General features: G+C 40.0%; 1 protein-coding gene across 14 annotated transcripts in view; it reads left to right on the top strand.

Moving 5' to 3' along the window:
- Positions 1-20,393, top strand: part of plekha7b (pleckstrin homology domain containing, family A member 7b) — a 176,497-nt gene extending 156,104 nt beyond the window's left edge. For 12 of the 14 annotated variants that reach the window (XM_015953112.3, XM_015953116.3, XM_015953114.3 and 9 more), the window contains 11 exons: positions 343-454; positions 2,971-3,170; positions 4,500-4,688; positions 6,016-6,133; positions 6,236-6,327; positions 6,856-7,080; positions 9,059-9,286; positions 10,800-10,933; positions 11,484-11,632; positions 15,807-15,956; positions 20,129-20,393. In XM_015953112.3, coding sequence (XP_015808598.3) covers positions 343-454; positions 2,971-3,170; positions 4,500-4,688; positions 6,016-6,133; positions 6,236-6,327; positions 6,856-7,080; positions 9,059-9,286; positions 10,800-10,933; positions 11,484-11,632; positions 15,807-15,943 — 1,584 coding nt within the window. In that variant the 3' untranslated portion in view covers positions 15,944-15,956; positions 20,129-20,393. Of the gene's footprint in view, positions 1-342; positions 455-2,970; positions 3,171-4,499; positions 4,689-6,015; positions 6,134-6,235; positions 6,328-6,855; positions 7,081-9,058; positions 9,287-10,799; positions 10,934-11,483; positions 11,633-11,995; positions 13,523-15,806; positions 15,957-20,128 lie in introns of those variants that run through there. The other 2 variants (XM_015953113.3, XM_054732035.2) reach the window with 2 other exon arrangements.
- Positions 20,394-20,654: the final 261 nt, after the last annotated feature.

Genomic DNA, 20,654 nt, shown 5'->3' with positions numbered 1-20,654 from the left:
AGGAAACAGTAGAGAACATCTCAGCTAGTAGAAGCTAACAGCTAGCATTTGCAACTCTGCAACACAGCAGAAGTCCTCCAGGCTTGTGTTATTCATGGAGAAAACATCAACTTTGCACGTCCGTTGTAGAATTATGTAGCTGTTAATCTGAAGCTCTGCTCTGACGTGGCAAACTTCTAGTTCCTGAAACACGCACACCCCCCCAAGTACGACTTACAAGCCATTCATTCACACTAGAGACTACTGAAAATGTATTGATTAAACACGTGATCTACAACTTTCATGAGAATGTAAATGTTTTCTTTTGTAAAAGTTAGATTTTTTTTACGTCTCTGTGAGCAGCAGGAAAAGGTTTTGATCAGAAAAGAGCTGTGGAGGATTGAGGATGTGATCGCTGGTCTCAGCAACAGTAAAGCCAATTACAGAGTAACCATCTCTTCTGTTACTAATCCAGGTAAGAGTCTACATGACCTAAGTTATTTAATTAAAATAAATGTATTGTAGTATACAAATAATAGTCATATGTATACAATTATATACATTATATATATATATATACAGGTGCTGGCCAGTAAATTAGAATATCATCAAAAGGTTGAAAATATTTCAGTAATACCATTCAAAACGTGAAACTTGTACATTATATTCATGCAATGCACACAGACCAATGTATTTCCAATGTTCATTACATTTAAATTTGATATTCATAAGTGACAACTAATGAAAACTCCAAATTTGGTATCTCAAAAAATTAGAATATTCTGAAAAGGCTGAATATAGAAGACACCTGCTGCCACTCTAATCAGCTGATTTACTCAAAACACCTGCAAAGGCCTTTAAAAGGTCCCTCAGTCTTGTTTTGAAGGCACCACAATCATGGGGAAGACTTCTGACTTAACAGCTGTCCAAAAGACAATCATTGACACCTTGCACAAGGAGGGCAAGACACAAAAGGTGATTGCTAAAGAAGCTGGCTGTTCGCAGAGCTCTGTGTCCAAGCACATTAACAGACAGGCGAAGGGACGGAAAAAATGTGGTAGAAAAAAGTGTACAAGCTCTAGGGATAACCGCACCCTGCAGAGAATTGTGACGACAAACCCATTCAAAAATGTGGGGGAGATCCACAAAGAGTGGACTGCAGCTGGAGTCAGCGCTTCAAGAACCACCACGAGGAGACTCATGAAAGACATGGGATTCAGGTGTCGCATTCCGTGTGTCAAGCCACTCTTGAACAAGAAACAGCGCAAGAAGCGTCTCGCCTGGGCCAAGGACAAAAAGGACTGGACTGATGCTGAGTGGTCCAAAGTTATGTTTTCTGATGAAAGCAAGTTCTGCATTTCCTTTGGAAATCAAGGACCCAGAGTCTGGAGGAAGAGCGGAGAAGCACAGAATCCACGTTGCATGAGGTCCAGTGTAAAGTTTCCACCGTCAGTGATGGTGTGGGGTGCCATGTCATCTGCCGGTGTTGGCCCACTCTGTTTCCTGAGGTCCAGGGTCAATGCAGCCGTCTACCAGGAAGTTTTAGAGCACTTCATGCTTCCTGCTGCTGACCAACTTTATGGGGATGCAGACTTCACCTTTCAACAGGACCTGGCACCTGCACACAGTGCCAAAACCACCAGCACCTGGTTCAAGGACCATGGTATCCCTGTCCTTTATTGGCCAGCAAACTCGCCTGACCTTAACCCCATAGAAAATCTATGGGGTATTGTGAAGCGGAGGATGCAATACGCTAGACCCAACAATGCAGAGGAGCTGAAGACGACTATCAGAGCAACCTGGGCTCTCATAACACCTGAGCAGTGCCACAGACTGATCGAGTCCATGCCACGCCGCATTACTGCAGTTATTGAGGCAAAAGGAGCCCCGACTAAGTATTGAGTGCTATACATGCACATTCTTTTCATGTTCATTCTTTTCAGTTGGCCAACATTAGAGAAACAAACATTTTTTCATTGGCCTTTAGAATATTCTAATTTTCTGAGATACCAGATTTGATGTTTTCATTGGTTGTCACCTATAAATATCAAAATTAAACGTAATAAACATCGGAAATACATTGGTCTGTGTGCATTGCATGAATATAATGTACAAGTTTCACGTTTTGAATGGAATTACTGAAATATTTTCAACCTTTTGATGATATTCTAATTTACTGGCCAGCACCTGTGTATATATATATATATATATATATATATATATATATATATATATATATGTATATAATAAAATATCAGGATATTCATACAATAAAACTACCCTCACAAAAATAATTACTGCTGCACATGTGGTAAATTATAAATTGTGAGGTTATGTGGAATACGTATGAGCATTAAGAGTCCTGCTTGCCTAGAATAAAAGTCAGTGACTTCATTGTAGAGATTGGTGAGAAGGTAAGTGGGAAAAGCGGGATCACTGACGTTATTTCTGTACACAACATTTGTATACATTTGCTTTATTTTTTGACTGGACAACTTTTACTTAGCTATGCTAATTGTTCTAATTGTGACAGTTACATCTAACCTACCAAGTCCACCGGGGGTTATTTAATCTTACAGAGACTAAACATGTTTTACGTTCCCCAAAAATGAAAGATTGCCTTTCCCTATCAAAATCACTCAGGTTGGGGTTTTTCGTGAGTGAAATCTTGAGCGGCTTTAATTAGCATTAGGACAAATACACACAAAAATGGATGCTGTTTAGTAGAGGGAAATTTTTAAAAGTTAAGCAAAAGTGACAACGTGTCAACATTTTTGAGTGTGAGCTTTTACTTTGCAAAATTCCAGCCTGAATCAACCAAACGGGCTCTCTCTGATTGTTCTTTACCATAAAGTTTTAAAAAAAAATAATAACATTTTTTTGTACTCCTACTTTTATCCTACATTACCCTTGAATGTTTCTCACAGGAACCAAAACCACTTTCCCTACAGCACTCATATGTTTATGTTACATGTTCATTCCCATCCCCAGAGAGAAAAATTGTGCCTTCAGTGTCGGTATCATCAGTGCCTCCTGTGTCTGGGAACCAGTCTGCTACAGAGATGAGATTGTCCCAGCAGCAGCATCACACCCCCCACCTCAGCCCAAGTAGCCATGTCCCCACCCTTTCCTCTAGTCCCACGCTGCAGTCATTACACCACTCTGCAACCGTCTTCAGTGGGTTCAAATGGGTGAGGAACCCTGTCATTGTTTTATTTCATAATGTAAAGTGTGCTCTTGAAGTCTGATATAATTTTCTCTGTGTGGTCAGTTATTTGGTATAATCAAGTCTAGTTATATTATTTAAAGAGACACTATGCAACTTTTTCATATTTTTAAATGTTTTTCTTGAGTCAGTATGTGCTAAAATGACCCTTTACAGGGTTAATGAAAGGCCACCCAACCCCTACCGCCCCCTGTGGCTAGAATACTCCACTTGCAAATTCAGAGTGCCGGCTCGGCACTGCAATCTGCTTCCATTGTTTCCTGCATGTTTGAGATCAAAAACACAGCTGATTTGTTTATTTAATGATGACTCATTCCTGTGGACACTTAAGCTTGGTTTATGCTTGACGCATTCACTTTCCGCGCGGTGATGCGGCTCGCGGATGGAACGCGCTTCACAACTCGCAGCTTATATGGTTCATGCGGTTCGTCTCTGCAGTGAGCCAATATTCTCCCAAACTGAACGGGGCAGCATGGAGCTCTACGGCATGCATCCAACACTACACCATAGTAGAAGTAAAAATTACTGTTTACAACATGGCATTCCAACATTTTTAACAGCGTTCTCGTCTTTTCCGACAGTGCGAGCTATTTCTCTCCAAGAATTATTAACAACATGTTGATCACGGTGATCTCTGAGAGCTGAGTCATACAAATGTCTGTGTTTACGAACCACTGCCATACTAGTTCTTGCCGGTCCGCCATGTTTTTCCGCGTCCGACCGTCCGCGTGGTTAGAAATTTTCCGAGGTACGCGTTGCGGAAATTCTGGGCCGTGCGGAGATGCGGTGGAGGGGCGTGGTTGTTAAAATGACGCAACTTTTCCATGCGGAGCCGTGCGGACCTCGCGGACGCGTCAAGCATAAACCAACCTTAAGGAAGGCTGGGGAAACATTTCAGCTCTCAGACTAAGGTGTTAAACAAACGCACAGCTATTAGATAGGCTTTGCTTTTGGTTCTACAAACAGACACTGGGGGTGCAAAAAGCCTGCCAAAACTGCCCAGTCTGTCTGTAATTTTCCAGTTTTCAGAACCATTATATATTCTTTTAATTTTTAGGAATTTACTTTTCTGTTAATGTCAGAAGTTACTAGTCACATTGAAATTCAAATCATTAATGTAGCATTCTTGAAAGACAAGTTGACATGTTTTTTTCAGTACTCAACACTTTAAACAGACAAAAGACCTCAATGAAAACACTTTAAAAAATTGTATCAATAGTTTTCAACAGTAAAATTGTTCATTATTGGTCCTTTTTAAGCTTTTTCAGACAGCTCCCACTTGTTGTCTGTGCAGAGTGAAGATGTGCCTCCTAGACCTCCTCTACCTCAGCTCTACAATTTTGAAGAGCATCCCCCTGCTGTGCCACCGTTGCCCCGGGAGACAACAGTCATCAGACATACATCCGTACGTGGCTTAAAACGGCAATCAGATGAACGCAAACGGGATCGAGAGGTCGGCCAATATACAAATGGAGACAGTAAGGTAAATACTTCCGGCTCTTGGAGAGTACAGACACTTTTTTCCTCCTCTCCTCCCTATCTTATCCCAGGGCTCTTTGTCTGTCTTTGGCTGTACGGCGCTTCTGCATTTTTTCTGGAAACTTGAAATTATAAAAAATGGATCTGGTCAGTTGGTCTCTCGACGCAACTGACTAAATTTTTTCAACGATGAGAACGGGAGAAGGGGCTCCCGGATGCCCCTCTGGGACAGAGCCAGCTGGGTATATCATGAACTCCTGGAAGCAGTGGAACCTGATCTGCCTCTCTCAACTGTCTGTAGAGGATTCTGAAGACGTCTGGATATTCGTGGTGTTGGTGTCAGGTTTCTTGCTGTTTGGCCTGAGCGGTTACCTGGCTTACCGGAAAATTAATGAGCTTTCGAGGAATATTGGCTTAATCCCGGAGCTCAGGGATGGGTTGCACCGCGCTGTGAACGCACAAACTCATGTAATTGTCGAGATGAGTCGTAAGCTTGGAACTTTGGCTGAGATTCAGGCTCTGGCACAGAAGGTGGATTTGATCAAAGAGAGAGTTGATGGGTCAGCATGGTTGGGAATAGATTAATTACGCCATTATTGGATCGAGAGGGGTTGGAGACCAACAGAACTTTAAGACAGAGAGGAAATTATCTCTGTCTGGCCCCAAAACAAGTTCTTATCTGAATCTGGTGCCCTTGAGCCTGTGAGGCTGAAGTGATTACTCCCCCCAGAAGAAATGTGGAATGCTGCCGTCGCCATGGCAACTCTGTCTCCCTATCCCAGCCTGGGCGGGACTGAGACTGGTGAAGGTTGTGGAACCATTTTCAGGAGTCACTGTGCTCTCTAACCCAACTCTCTCCCTCCCCTGTCCAAACGGAGTTGACGGGCGCTGCTCATTGCGGCTGCACGCACTGATGTGAGGAGAGTCCCCAACCCTACCTCCCCACCTAGTGGACACTTATGTTGTGTAATGTCTGAAGTCTGTTGCATTTCTGTCTGAGGTGTTGTTTTGCATAGCAAAGCTGCCCTCTCTGTGGAGGGTAACTCTGAAGTGCCTTTTTTTCCTCCACCTGACTCTATCCTCATATAAACCCTCTGATCTCTATTAAGGTAGCGCGACTCGGGTTGCGAATGACCACAGTCACCAACTCATGTCATGTGTCTATGCCTATGTTTGTATGTCTGATCTTAGAATTGTGTGTACTGAAACTCTAATTTTTCTCTGGGATTAATAAAGTATCTTTGAATTTGAATTGAAATGAAGTGTGGGCTTATGCTTTTTTATTCGGCAGATGTTTTATTTAGTACCTTATCTTTTTGTGTGTCTCTCAGGTGGAACTAAGGCCTTTTCTGAGTGATCCAGAACTCACGGGAGCTGGAGATGGCTCTAGTCACGTCAGTGTTGTAGCTTCTGGGCATGTTGGAGGTTACCAGACATTACCCAGCAGAGGTGCGTGGATTAAAGAGCCAGGCCAACATATATAACCTTTTCTAAATAAGAAGATGACATTGAGAACAATGTGTTTTTAATATTTGTTTAATTTTCTGTCAGGAGTAGCTGGCTCCTCACTTAGGCTGAATCATTCTTCAAGCATCTCTTCATATGTGACTCTCCGGAGATCAACCTCAGCAGCCGGTGTTAAGGTAAGTCTCTAAAAAAACATGCACGTGCGTTCACACACACACACACACACACACACACACACACACACACTCACTCACTCACTCACTCACTCACTCACTCACTCACTCACTCACTCAGTCAGTCACTCAGTCAGTCACTTGATTGTTACATCCTTATTTTAAGTAATTTGGACAAAAGCATCGACCGAATGTGTAAACATCTGAGTCAAAATAACAGACAGTAGATCTACTGTAGTACAATGTTCTTATGTAAAAAGGTTAGCACACAGTAGTTTTATTAATAATTAGAAATAATAATAACTTTTAGCTAAATATTAATAAAATCTTCAAAAGGTATACATTTTTTACCTACTGGATGTATGTTGAGCCTCGTGTTTCTTTGAACTAGATTTGTTACATGTTTAAACCTTAAAGATGAGCTTCACTTTCACTCCCTCATTAGGTGTGCATTTTTGTTCTCTGTAACTTTTTTGCCATCCGCTGCACCTTTTTGTTCATCTCAACTTTACTTCCTCCCACTCCTCTCAGGAGAGACCGAAAAGTGCCTTGGAGCGTCTGTACTCTGGGGAGAAGATGCAGCCGCAGCAGCAGCAGATGGGGAAGATGAGTGCCGATGAGCAGCTAGAGAGGATGAAGAGGCACCAGAAGGCCCTCGTCCGCCAGCGCAAACGAACCCTGAGTCACGGAGACCGCCACACATCTTCGTCAACCCGATCCTCTTCGTCGCGTCCCCTTTCAGCGGACTTGGGTTCAGTATGTTACTAGAACAATATCGCACTCTCACGCATGACAGCAACCAAACAGAGAGTGGTGATCTGCAGTAGCATGCTTTCACTGAGTGTAGCCACTTTTCTGTTTTACTGACATTAAACTGAATATTCAACCAATTAACTCATTCACTGCCAATGACGTCTAAAGTCGTCATTTGCATTTTTTTTACTGTTTGAGCATCGGAATGAGCCCCCGCGCTGAGAGAACAAACATCTCAGCCCTGAAGCCGATCTTCATCCGCATACATCACACGTCACATGATCAGGAAGCAGACCATCCATGTATTAGGAGATCGTTTTGAGCCGTTTCTGTAAAAAAAAGTGAGGCGCGAACCGGAAAAGCGTCTGCCGATCACAACTCAACAACGGATTATGAAAGAATGGATAACGCTCGAAACACACGACTTCTTCCTGATGTAAGAGGTGAGTCTCCGCTTTGTTTTGGTTGATTTGGCATCGACATCATGCTAGCGCGCAACGTTCTGTGACTCTTAAAAAAAACAGTAAAAACGGTGAGAAACGCTGGCAGTGAATGAGTTAAGTAAGTGCAGTTTTGTTTTGCAGTGATTAACGTTGTGCATGCGTGTCTTTTCATGCATGTTGTTTTCATTCATCGAATTGATGTTTTGACCCTTTTCACCACGGATATTCTGTCTAGTAGTTATGTGAATTTGGCGCCATTTAATCTGAGACGCTCTGCATGACTGAGCGCTGACACAACAGGAATTCCCTAAACCTACAAATCTATTTAATTAATTTTAATTATTATCATTTTGGATGCTAAAGTTACTTCTGTGCAGAAAAGGTAATAACAGCCCAGTGTGCATAGTGTGCTTGGATATTTACGAAGGCGGTTTAACGTTGTGTGAAAATCATTTAAGTGACTTAAATTTTTACAAGTAACTTATCTTGCTATGTGAACAAATAATAACTAATTACCCCACAAATCATCACTCAGTTATTAGTTATTACTTTAAACCATTTAAAGATGTCGTAGACATTTCTCAAACCCATCCTTTTCTAAATAATAAATAATTCTTTCATTCTTGTTTCTTCCAAACTTTTTACTCCCATCTCTTCTGTTCTTCCAACTCATAAAAGCTTTAGCCCATTTTGTTTGAGGTATTTAGATTTTAGATGTTCCCATTTCTCAATTAAATGCCATCGCTGCTTTGTAGTCCATATGTGTAAATCATAAATGTGTGTGTGTTTGTAGAAGAAACAGAGAGAGAGAGAGAGAGAGAGAGAGAGGGATGGAAAGTTGCTAATCAATATTTACTGATCAAAACATTAATAATTTATAGTAAAGTTCCTCCATTTAACACTCATCATAGCATTCTCCTTGGTGCCTAGATGAAAAGAAAAATTTGGTGTGTGATTATGAATCACGACTGACTGTTGTCCCTTACTTCCACCTTTTGAAAGAAACTATTATATTGAAGCAATACTGAAGCGATTAACATCGTTTTAATATCAAAACGGCTCAAGTGTTTTCTCGGTGTTTTTATCTGCTAATTAAAAAGAACTTTTATCCTTTTCAAATGTGAATGTTACAAAAATAAACAATATTTTCTAAAGAACTCATTTTGCCATGTTTTTTTTAGTAATTCGTTTTTTTTTACCACGAGGACACCAAATATTTGGATGTTTGCCGTCACCAGTTTGAATGAAGCGTTCCTTCCCGTGTTGATGTTCACCTCAGTGTGCTTTGTTTTGAAAGCCTTGCCGTCCATATAAACACGCATGTTCATCTACGCGTGTGTCCTGTGTATTTTTCTCAGCTCTGCGCATCGGCATGACAAAAGAAAATCTGCAGGTCATGAGATAAATTTAGGGTCAAAAAATTTTTGCTGTAGAAAATTTGCTGCATGAACACGAAGATAAGGAGTCAGTTTTACATTTAACAATTGCGGCCTGTGATTTGTTTCACTCTCTGTATCTTTCCTGTGTGCGTTGTCCAGTGGAAGAGAGAGCAGGAGTTTGACCTGCAGTTACTGGAGAGAGCAGTTCAGGGGGAGGAGGCTCAGGCAGTTAGGAGCGTCCAGGGTGAGGAAAGGCCTCCTGAGCACAAAGAGAAGCCGCGCTCGCACTCTGATGAATGGCTGACCTTCCACACTGCGAACACATCGCCTCCCACCAAGGAGGTCGACTTAGAGCCACTGGACTACGACCTGGACCTGAACAAAGAGGTAACATTGATTTCTTATCTAGAAAAAACAAAACACAGCAACAGTGGAAAAAAGGTAGATAGAAATAAACATATTCATGTCCTCAAAAGTGATCCTGTTTGCATTTGGGAATTGCAAAATATGGTTTACTCCTCTAAATCAGTATGACTTACTCTCTGTATCTTGCAGGAAATGACATAAAAATCTTTGATGAAATTAAATATGACATCCACATTTTCTCACTTCAAAAATGTAATTTAATAATCTAAAATTGTTTATTGGTCATATGTGGTGAAATGTCATTTAGATTGAGTTTGAAGGTTCAGTAAGTCAAAATTTAAATAATAATTTTTTGGTTGTTGGCTCATTTTTGAGCCAAGTTTGTTACCCAATTTGGATATCACAGTGATCACATTTGATAAAATAACATTAAAAATGAACAGTGCTTGTTTCAGTTTTAGGCAACTAGACTAAATGAACTTCCAGGTTTGTTGTCCTCTTTTCAAAGCTGCATTTTGTTGTTGAATTCATTATAAAACATAGAACTTTGAAGAAAAGACTGACGTTAGGTGCACAACAGATGAACAGCGGCAGCACTCAGCATAAAAAGGGATTGTGTCCTTCACAATGTTATCGTGAAACAGGATACATTAATTTCTGCAAGATGAGAGTGCCTTTGAAAGCAAAAGGTGTTTGTGGTGCAAAACTGTTGGGAAATGAGCAGCACAAGAGAGCACTGACGGTTTAAATATTATTTTTTTACGTGTGGCACTTATGATCTTTACAGAGCTAATGCACTGAGAAAACATGTTAAACTTATTATTTTTGAAAATGATCAGTCATACTGAGATTAACATGCAGACAGAACATGAAAATAGTCTCCTACACCTATCTCATGCATTAGTTTCTGATGGTGAAACGCTAGGATTTGAAAATCCTGACAGACCAACATCACACTGATACTTAACATTCATGGACTCACCCATCTTGACTCATGACAGGAAAGGCGGCTGTTGTTTTAGGGCCAGGAAACAGCAGAGAACATTGCAACTAGTAGAAGCTAACCGTTAGTATTAGAAACTTGTGTTTGTTGTGGAGATCATAACATCTCATTGCTGTCAACCAGTCCGAGACGAGATGTACAAATATGAGGGAATAAGACTCCAAATCATGTCGTCTGAAGCTACTGTCTCTTCTGACTGAATTTTTGTGCCTAAACAGGTGCACCGGAGCTTTTTTCTCCTAAGTATGACTTATAAGGCATTCATTCCTACTACAGACGTCCTCAAATGTATAAAAAATATTAGAAGGACCTCTTTAAAATCTGAAACAATCATTTCAAAACCTTTTTTTTTCCCCAGATTGAACAAAAAATAAATCATTAAATATTGAATAGTTTTTCATTCATACTAAATAGTATTTTATATTTAACTTTGTGCATCAAATGGCAATTTGGAAATCACCATTGTTAGGGTTAGGGTCAACGCAGATAAGCGAGACACAGACATTAACGGTGATGGCATTGTTCTTCCAGCTGTCCAAACCTCAGAAAGTGTTGATTCCAGAGCGCTACATAGATTCAGAGCCAGAAGAGCCACTCAGCCCTCAGGAGGTGGAGGAGCGGCATCGGAAGGTTGAGCGCATCAAAAGCATTTTGGCCAAGTCCAGGTACTTCTAGTATAGTTTAAATTTGCTCAACCATTTTGTTGTTGATCTAGAACACGAGATTCTGGAGTTTCAATTGATCCAAAGGATTGAGAAGAATTTCTGACCCTGAAAGAAACAGAATAAAAACAAGACTGTTAATTTTTTGCTTGTTCTTCCCTTTAGTTACTCATAAAATAGATTTATTTGTAGTTGTGTCTGTAAAGGTTCTCAGTCATCCAGGTCATTGTAGTCTAATGAGCTTTGAAACCCTCACACCTTGGCTCATGTGTTTATGTAGAAGATCATCAGGGGGCCTTTTGTTCTCTCTTCGGGGGGAAACTCCCACTGGGTTTAAATCTGGGACTCTCCACCATTTGACCTTAGAACTGAAGAAGCCTCTCGGATGAGCAAGCAACTCAAAGAAGTCCAGACGTGTTTCTTTCAAAGTTTATTTGTAGTTCTTCTAAAAAACTTCTTTTTTGTATGAAAAATGATCACAAATGCTGCCAGTAAAGTTTGCATAATCACTGCATTGTGTTTATTGATTCATTTTAATTCCTCTCATGAGCAGCGTGCAAAACTTAGCGCCAGCGGTGACTGTGGACAAACCCGACGTGGGTTTGGTGGAACTGGACTCAGCCTTGCAGGAGCAGGAGAGGATCATCACCATGTCCTACGCTCTCGCCTCAGAGGCTTCGCTCAAGAGCAAACTAGTAGCAGGTTGGTCCTCTGCGTCGTTTTGAATTCTTTTCTGACCGTTTGAGCCTCTTTAAGTGGAGGGTGAAACATTACTCCACCGAAACACTTGTAAAAATAATCAGTGTGCCTTTCAGCGAGAAAAAGGAAAATGTAGCGATGCTGACAGTTTGTATAAAACTTCTCCTGTCATCAAAAACTGATGTATTTTGGGTGTGGAAGAAATCAAGTGAGGAAAGCAGCCTTTTAAGAATGCGGGATTGATGAAGGGTGTGTGTGTGTTTGTGTGTAAGGTATGGAGTCAAGCAATAAGGCTGTTCATTTCCTAATAACTGAATATTATTCCTTATTAGGAGCTCAGATAGTCTCTAATTGCAATCTGTGTAGAGTCTTTTAGGCGGGAGGAATCGCTTGATGAGGCCATTTTGTGTGCTGATCAATGACCCAGTCAAACTCGGCTCTCCATCTGCATGCCTCTGCTGCCGCTTTGAACGTAGCTCTGAACCTGCATAAAAGACGCCACGCTCACATCTCATCTCTTTCATACTCCACAGCAGACAGGCGAGTTAATTTTCACTTGAGCTGCAGCAGATTGTCAGTCTGTCTGCCTTATTCACACACACACACACACACGCTCACAAGTATATCTGTCACACACGGTAACACTCAAGCTGTCAGTGTGTGTGGAAGCTTAATATGCACAGTGAAGCAAAGTCAACAATTATAACATTATTTCCAGCATAGAGAAATGCCAGAGAATATAACTGGTGGCATCTCGTCAGTGCAGACTGAATCAATGACTTTCTCTCCCTTTGGTGTTAAAGTGAGGTCTGCTGGTGCACTTTCAAACTCATGAATTTAAAGAAGAGGCTTTTCGCAGCAGTGTGCATGACAGACTTCAGTGCTGCTGCCATGAAAGAAGTAATATTCATCATGGCAATTACACAGCGCCTATTACAAAGGTGCCTGTGATTGTCGGATCTGCTATTCGAAACAGAGGAATAATTTGGCCTTTTGTGACAACATGTCAGGGATATTAAGTAGCTAATTTTGTGCAGGTAACTGATATATTCTGGGGAAATAAATCTGTGGGTTGTGTCTCTGAATATTAATATTTTTTTTCCTCTTAAAAGCAAGTCAACCCCAAATCAACTTTTTGGCTGATAAACTATATAAATGAGTGTCTAATCATGCTGAAGACATGTGTGGGCCCTCTAGTGCATCTTAGTTAAAATTAAAATCAATTTAAATGCATGCTTAGTGATGCATTGATCAATATTAGCATTAGTATTAAGCAGTTGTTAAAACTGTTTTTGATAATTTATTAATGCTTAATAATAGACTAAGTAACATTAATAAGGGGACCCATGTTGTAAAGTGTTACCAAACACTCTTACTTTCTATTCAACTTCTTTTTGTTCTTCTATACTTTATAGGCCCCTCCCTATTTGAGCGAAAGCCTCCATTTCTACCACCCCTCTCGTGCTCTTAGGTCTGCAGATAAACTCCTCCTCACCGCTCCTAAGGCGTGTTTGAGGGCTCGCGGGGAAAGGGCTTTTTGTATCTGTGCCCCAAAACTTTGGAATTCACTACCCCTTCCGGTTAGACAAGCACCCTCTCTTGCCATCATTAAATCCAGTGAAAACACATTACTTCTCCACGGCCTTCGACTCTTATCATCAACAGCTTGTCGTGGCTCCTTCCACTGTAGTTTTCCCATCTTAAATCTGTGGTCTGACTACTTTTAATAATTGCATTGTTTTTGTTTGTAACCCTTCTTTGTTGCCTTATTTTTAAATTGTTTTTATGACGCAGCTATTTTATGCTTTTGTTGTTTTATTTTGTGCAGCGATTTAGTTGGTTGTAATGCCACGTTGAAAGCGCATTTATAAATAAAATGGTATGGTATTATGATCTCTTAGCATTTTCTATTGCTACTTTCATTACTGTTTGTCTTATGCTACCGTGCAAAGTGCTGTTTAATGTTTCTCAAATCCATTTTGTCTTAAGATCCTAAATAAAACATTGTAGGGGTTTATTAGCACATCTCCAACTCTCCAGGTTTTGATCAACACTGTTTAAAAAACAAAAACATTTTTTCCCCACACCATGTGAAATGTTGTAGACTGAACCAAAATTTGATGCCCAGGGAAAAACAATTGAGATTATTCTTCCATAACCTTCACTGGAACTAAACACACACACACACACACACACACACACACACACACACACACACACACACATTTATATATATATATATATATATATATATATATATATTTATATATATATATATATACGTATATGCATATATATATATATATATGCATATATATATATATACGTATATGTATATATATGTACCGTAAATCCTCTAATACAGGCCCGGGCCTGTATTTGACTCAAGCTCATCAAGCTCCAGGCCTTTATTGGAAGGAGGGCCAGTATTAGAGGCAGGCCTCTATTTCTATTTGAGCAAAATGAACTAATGGTTCGCTGGAGTTTTTGACAATTAAAATTGCGCCCACATTTTCAAAGTTAAACACATTTCTTTTAACAACGGTAGTTTCTGCTTCAGCCCTCTCCCCCCTCCCCCTGCGCAGCGGCCACAAACTCACTGATGCGCCTGCAGCCTCTTAGAGTTCCTGCTGCTCTAAACATTAAAATAATTATTTCATTTTGCAACCACCAGGTACAAAAACTAACTTGTTTTTATTTGACTATTTTTCTGTCCTGTCTGTTTATTATCTTCCTGCATCTCCTCTCAATCCTAAAGAAAGACTGCTACCTGGGTTCATATATATTGACCTTATGAGTTACCTTTGAACTGCAGTTCTAAAAGATTTACCGACCGCAAAAACAGCGGAGTGCTCGCTGCTCGCCGACCGCATCAGTGATCGGTGCGTGCGTCACCGGATGACAAGTTGATGCGCCCCGCTCCACAGCAAAACGCATCAGGCACAAATAAAAGACAGAAAACATCAAAGGAAATGAACCGACATGAACGATCGCGTGTTAAATAATTTGGCAACACCTGATTGTTACTGTGGCCGTGCTCAGGAGGCAGATTACCGACCGCAAAAACAGCGGAGTGCTCGCTGCTTGCCGGCCGTTTTAGTGATCAGTGCGTCACCGGATGACAAGGTGATGCGCCCCGCTCCACAGCCAAACGCATCAGGCGCAAATAAAAGACAGAAAACATCAAAGGAAATGAACCGACATGAACGATCGCGTGTTAAATAATTTTTTGAGGTGGCGAAACCTGATTGTTACTGTGGCCTTGCTCAGGAGGCAGATCTACAGACCGCAAAAACAGCGGAGTGCTCCGTACTTGGCGGGCGCATCAGTGATCGGTGCGTCACCGGAGGACAAGCTGATGTGCCCCGCTCCACAGCATGCAGCGAAACACATCAGGCGCAAATAAAAGACAGAAAACATTAAAGGAAATGAACCGACATGAACGATCGCGTGTTATACGTGGCGACACCTGATTGTTACTGTGGCCATGCTCAGGAGGCAGATCTACCGACCGCAAAAACAGCGGAGTGCTCCGTGCTTGGCGGCCGCATCAGTGATCGGTCTGTCACCCGAGGACAAGGTGATGTGCCCCGCTCCACAGCATGCAGCGAAACACATCAGGCGCAAATAAAAGACAGAAAACATTAAAGGAAATGAACCGACATGAACGATCGCGTGTCAGTACCTACGCTCTGGCACAGCCTCCTCTTCGTCTCCGCACGGTTAAAGTTACCCTCGCGGTCTGTCACTGGCAAATCAAAAGTGAGACGATGACACAACCGCCCCCCGTACTTGCTTGTTACCACATTCCACCCGGCCACAATAAGAGGCCGGCCTTTATTCACCTCCGCCGACTCCGACACCGGCCAAAATTGGAGACCCGGCCTTTAATTGAATACCGGCCTGTATTTGAGGATTTACGGTATATATATGTACAGTATATGTATTTATGTATATAAAGGTACATATGCTTTTCTGATGTTTTACTATCGTAATTGTGTATGTTGATATTGTTGTATGTTGATATTGTTGTATGATGACAAGAAAGTGCAGAAACAGTTTAATCATGTTTCCTCTTGGGTCGGCTACCTGAAGCTTCTTATTGACCAGCACAAGTGACTAACAACCTGTTCTATTTCTTTTCTCTCTCTCTTCTCCTTTTGTCCTCTCCTTGTAGTTCCACCACAGGTTAACATGCCTCCCCCTCCTCCCCCACCCCCTCCTCCTCCACCACCACCTCCTCCTCTTCCTCCTACTGTATCGGCAGCGCCTCCCTCTCCTCTAAACAATGGAATTCACTACACTTTTGTATGAAATGAAAACTAAAGTAAGACCTATCTGCATGTTTCATGGTTGCTAATCTTTCACTGCTGGTCTCAAACAGACTTGGTGGAGTTTGACTGCATGCGTGCTGCTCTGTTGTGATTGGACGAGAAGCATCTTGTCTGGATTAGGGAAGCTCTGCCTCTTCTCCCATTATAATCAAAATAAACATCTGCAGGCAGTCTGCCCATCCCACTGTGATAATCGTCTGTAAATTGTTCTTTTCTATTTTTTCTAATACCACTGCCAAAATATTTATAGATGGCTGAGGGAAGGAAGGTCTCAGAAGAACATGACTGTTTGTAGCATTGTGTGTAATTAACAAAAAGAGACACCTTTTGATTTAGCACCTTGACAGCACAGCTGCATTCCTCAGCACCAATTAGCTCCCCATCTGTAGCTTGGCAGCAAGATGTAAGAAAAAAATAAAACCTCAACATCACTGTTGTTGCTGAAGATGCACAAAGACAGCTTGTCTCAATTTTTTCAAAGTGCAAGAAAAAAAAATCATCCGTCTGCAAATGCAGGCTAATATTTTATCATGTCATTAATCATTCAATAATTTATCCAGAAATCCTCTTTTGATTGTAAAGAAAGTCTTGAATAAAGTTCTGTTCTATTAGGTTCGAGTAAAATATACTCACATGGGAACGTCTAGAACAGGGGTGTCAAACTCATTTTAGCTCAGGGGCCACATTGAGGGAAATCTAGTCCCAAGTGGGCCGGACCGGTAAATAAAAAAAAAAAAACAACTTCAGATTGTTTTCTTTGTTTTAATACAATCAATATGAAACAAGGCTGGAGCCTGAGGACAGTGTAGTACAAGTACAACACCTGAAGTGTACTTGAAAATTTGAAAAAAAAAATTTAAAAATCAACAAATAAAAAAACATTCCTTAGTGATTCAAAGAGCTTACAGATCACATGGCTAGATCAGTTTCATGCAGCACTTAAAGTATATTTGACTCATTTTACTTTACATCTTTTAGCTTTCACCAGCACATCAACATCAGAAGTCACATCCTGAGTGGCGGCCAACTTCAGGATGTGATTCAAGTTCTTGTGTGAGCCTTGAGCGCAGCTTTGTTTTATTTATACTCATTACAGAGAAAACTTGCTCACACTGATAAGTTTATTTTCACTCTACCTTGTAAAGTATGAAAATAAAGTTTTCACAACCATCTCGCGGGGCGGATTTAACCCACTTGCGGGCCGGATCCGGCCCGCGGGCCGCATGTTTGACGCCCCTGATCTATGAAATACAACCATACATAAATAGCGGTCTGCAATCTTTACAATCCAAAAAGCCATTGTTTCTTTTCATTCCACATGAGTAAAATCTGTTAAGAGTTACAGGACGTTTTCAAACGAGACCATTTTTGACAAATATCTCTGGTAAAGGGTTAGGGCCACTGGAATAAAAAATTTTGATTTTAGATTTAGAATCTAAAAATAAAGTCAAAATTCTAATGTTAACTTCAGAGTTTTTTATTTAGCTGTCTTTGTTTTTATTATGTTTTATTTGTTTTACTTGTTTTTATTCTGTTCTCTTGCTTTGTTGGGTCTGAAGCACCTTGGTGTCATTTTTATGCCGGTTAGGAGCTTTATAAAGAAGTACTGAGTCAGATGGCCTCTTCCGTAAAAATAAAATGGACTAAGAGATTTTTTTTTGACAATTTAGAAAAAACAAATAAAAAAAATCTGGATTTTAAATTAAGAAAGCCATAAAACCATAAATAGAGCTAAAAATTACTCATATGTTTTGTGTCATTTATTGCCATCAAACCCAATGCAAATATTGAATTGAGTTGAATTGATCTGATCTGAATAGATTTAAATTGAATTGAATTGAATCCTTTATTTTTATCATACTGTGCGTGACAAAATTATAGCAGCTCTCACTGACACGTCCTCAAAGAAAAACGTCACTTGTATAAACTAAAGCTGTTTAATTTAGCATTTTTTGAATCCATATTTGAAAACATGAATAGTTTTTGTGGAAGGTCCACTTGTGGCTCCAGAGCTGCAGTTTGCAGACCCCTCCCTGTACCAGACATAATGAGAACACATTTGTTATAGGCAACGGTTCTTGTGGCCAAAAAAATAAATACATTCCAGCCAAAAACCCCGATTGTGTTAAGAAACATTCTTAATCTTGTCACCCTGTTTTAATTGCTTGACTGTTTTTGTTATGATTGTAGGAGAAGGTGAGAGATGCAGTGAAGGAAACATCCTTACAGCATAATAAACTTTAAAATGTTGGTGTTTAAAGAGTTCATTTATGTGAAAATATTTTGAACCTTGTTGCTGATCAGTATTCTGCAGGTTTGGGACCCCTGCTGTAAAGCGTCATAAGTCCAAAGAAGTGTGCAGCTGGATGCTTTTCTGTGCATTGTTTTTCTCTGTGCGATATTCTACTTTATCCAATTTTTTTTACTGAAAATAAACCTGCTTGAGTGGGCTGTAAAAGTTGCCAAACTCCTTCAAACTTCTTTGGACATAACCTAGAAGAGATATTTTATTTTGAAATTTGTAGAAACAGGAAATGTCCTGGTATTGTTTTGCTAGGATGTTTTTCATTCATTTTAATGCACATTTCATTTAAAAATACAAAAGGTGAGTAAAACACACGTGAAGAATAATTTCAATCAGGTTTTATTGGTCCCCATGTTTTTTAGTGTGTAGTGTTCCATCACGGCTGATGAGCAAAAGTGTATTTCTGCTGCCTTCAGAAACTCCAATCTTCAAACTACATATTAGTTCATACAAATGTTTTTACACCAGCATGTCAGGTTTGCTTTACATAGTTATTGACATGGATTGCAAGAGAAATGGAGAAATTTGACAGAAATGTCTTAATATTTCTACTGAAATAACCATATAATGAGTAATTGACAATAATGTAAATATTTATAAAATTATGTTGCATAAATAACTGCAAAGATTTGCAACCTGAAGCCATTTTAATAGGGAGCAATTAAATTTGGTCTTGGCTGGACTTGGACCATTCATAGGTTCATCATTTCTGTTGGAAATAAACTCTTATTTCTCCAGTAAGACTCCATTCAAGACACTATCTACATGGTAATGGTATTTTAATAACCTTTGAAGAGAATCACACTTTAAATGGCTCAGAACTCCAGTTATTATTCAGAGTGATTGAAATCTCATTCAAATTTGTTGCATTTCCAAAACATTTGTTTGCCATTCCCATTATTAGTTTTAGTATTTAAAATTGCCTGGTGTAAGTTTTTGTTTGTTTCTCTATTGCTGATTTGTCAAACCTTTATCTTTACTTTACAAACCCAACTGCCAGCACAAACCCAGCCACAGTTTTGATAACTTTAAAGAACTAGTGAACTTAAAATGTGCGTGATCCTGTGACTATTGCGCGACTTTCCAAGAAACGCTCAGTGGCGCGGCACATCCTGTTTGGCCACTTGACTTCCCAAAATCTCAGACGTGACGCGGCACAGCTCGTCCGCCTCCAGTGCGCCCCAGGCATATGAATTTTTTTCAGGTGTATTAATTAATTGTCCCTTAACTAAATAACCAAAATGAGCTGCCTGAACGTTTTTATAGGTTTTTCCTCACAAAAACATTGCCAGAACACAAAACGCTGATTATATTGCGGCCATAGAAGCAGCACTAAAACAACCAGATGCGCCACTCCATGCATTTGGTTGGGGTCCAGCATTCCACTCCTCTCCTGCCCCTGCTACCACTGTAACTTCTATAGCCACAAGAATACCTGAATGTGTACTCCCCAAGCAAAGACAGTTTAGATGGTCATATTAAATGCTTTTCCTGCCAGCCATGAACATTTTCTCATTTTAAAATAAATGTTCAACTGTTACCGGCATATATGTTTACAACTAGTTTGTTCAAACGACGACGGACCCTAATTGGTTATTTTCTCATTTATTCCAGACTGCCCCCCCCCATATTTTCTGATTGGATTTTCATGAATGTCAATTTTTGTAGTTGATTTTCATTTATCGATGGAAAAAAATCTGCGATACAGCTTGGCCGCAGAGGGTGAACCGCGTTATAGCGAGGGACTACTGTACACTTTATCCTAAAGTTTAGCAATGTGCAGGTGTGTTGCATTAAAATGCTTTAACATCGGTTCAGTGTGTCTCAAACTTTTCTTTTGTTTTTCTATTTACTTTTCAGCTCAAGCGATTTCTGGACACTGAGGTGCTACACCACGCCGATAGCTGACAACTGAATGATCTGAGAAAAGATTTTTATTTTAACTTAACTGGTATTTGGACATCTTTATGCAAAGATAGTAAAAATAATAGCAACCTTTTAACTTCTGACTCATCAGAAATGTTATTAGCTGATGATATGTGGAATTAATGGAGCTGCTCTACTTGTTACTGATAAAAATGTATGTTACTCTCAAAATTAATAAAGACTATTTTCTACAGTTTAATGTGATTTTGAATTGAACACTGTATTATATTTGAATAATGTTTTTATTTCTGTGGGATGTGTTCTTGAGGTGTTTTATCGTTATTATTCATGTGCAAAATCTTAGCAATTCAAATAAATCATGAGAAAAAAAGTCTAATTTCCTACTTCAAACCTTATTATTTTTCCATACACTACCTGTAGCACTGCCAGTCTTTTTCAGGCTTGCCAAAATAAAAGTTATTTGTGTGAGATTGGGCAAGTGAGATTTATAAAGATATTA

The sequence above is a fragment of the Nothobranchius furzeri genome, chromosome 9 (genome assembly GCF_043380555.1).
Source record: "Nothobranchius furzeri strain GRZ-AD chromosome 9, NfurGRZ-RIMD1, whole genome shotgun sequence".
NCBI classification, from domain to species: domain Eukaryota; kingdom Metazoa; phylum Chordata; class Actinopteri; order Cyprinodontiformes; family Nothobranchiidae; genus Nothobranchius; species Nothobranchius furzeri.
Note: the sequence above shows the minus strand (reverse complement) of the source record. Positions and strands in the feature narration are given on the sequence as shown.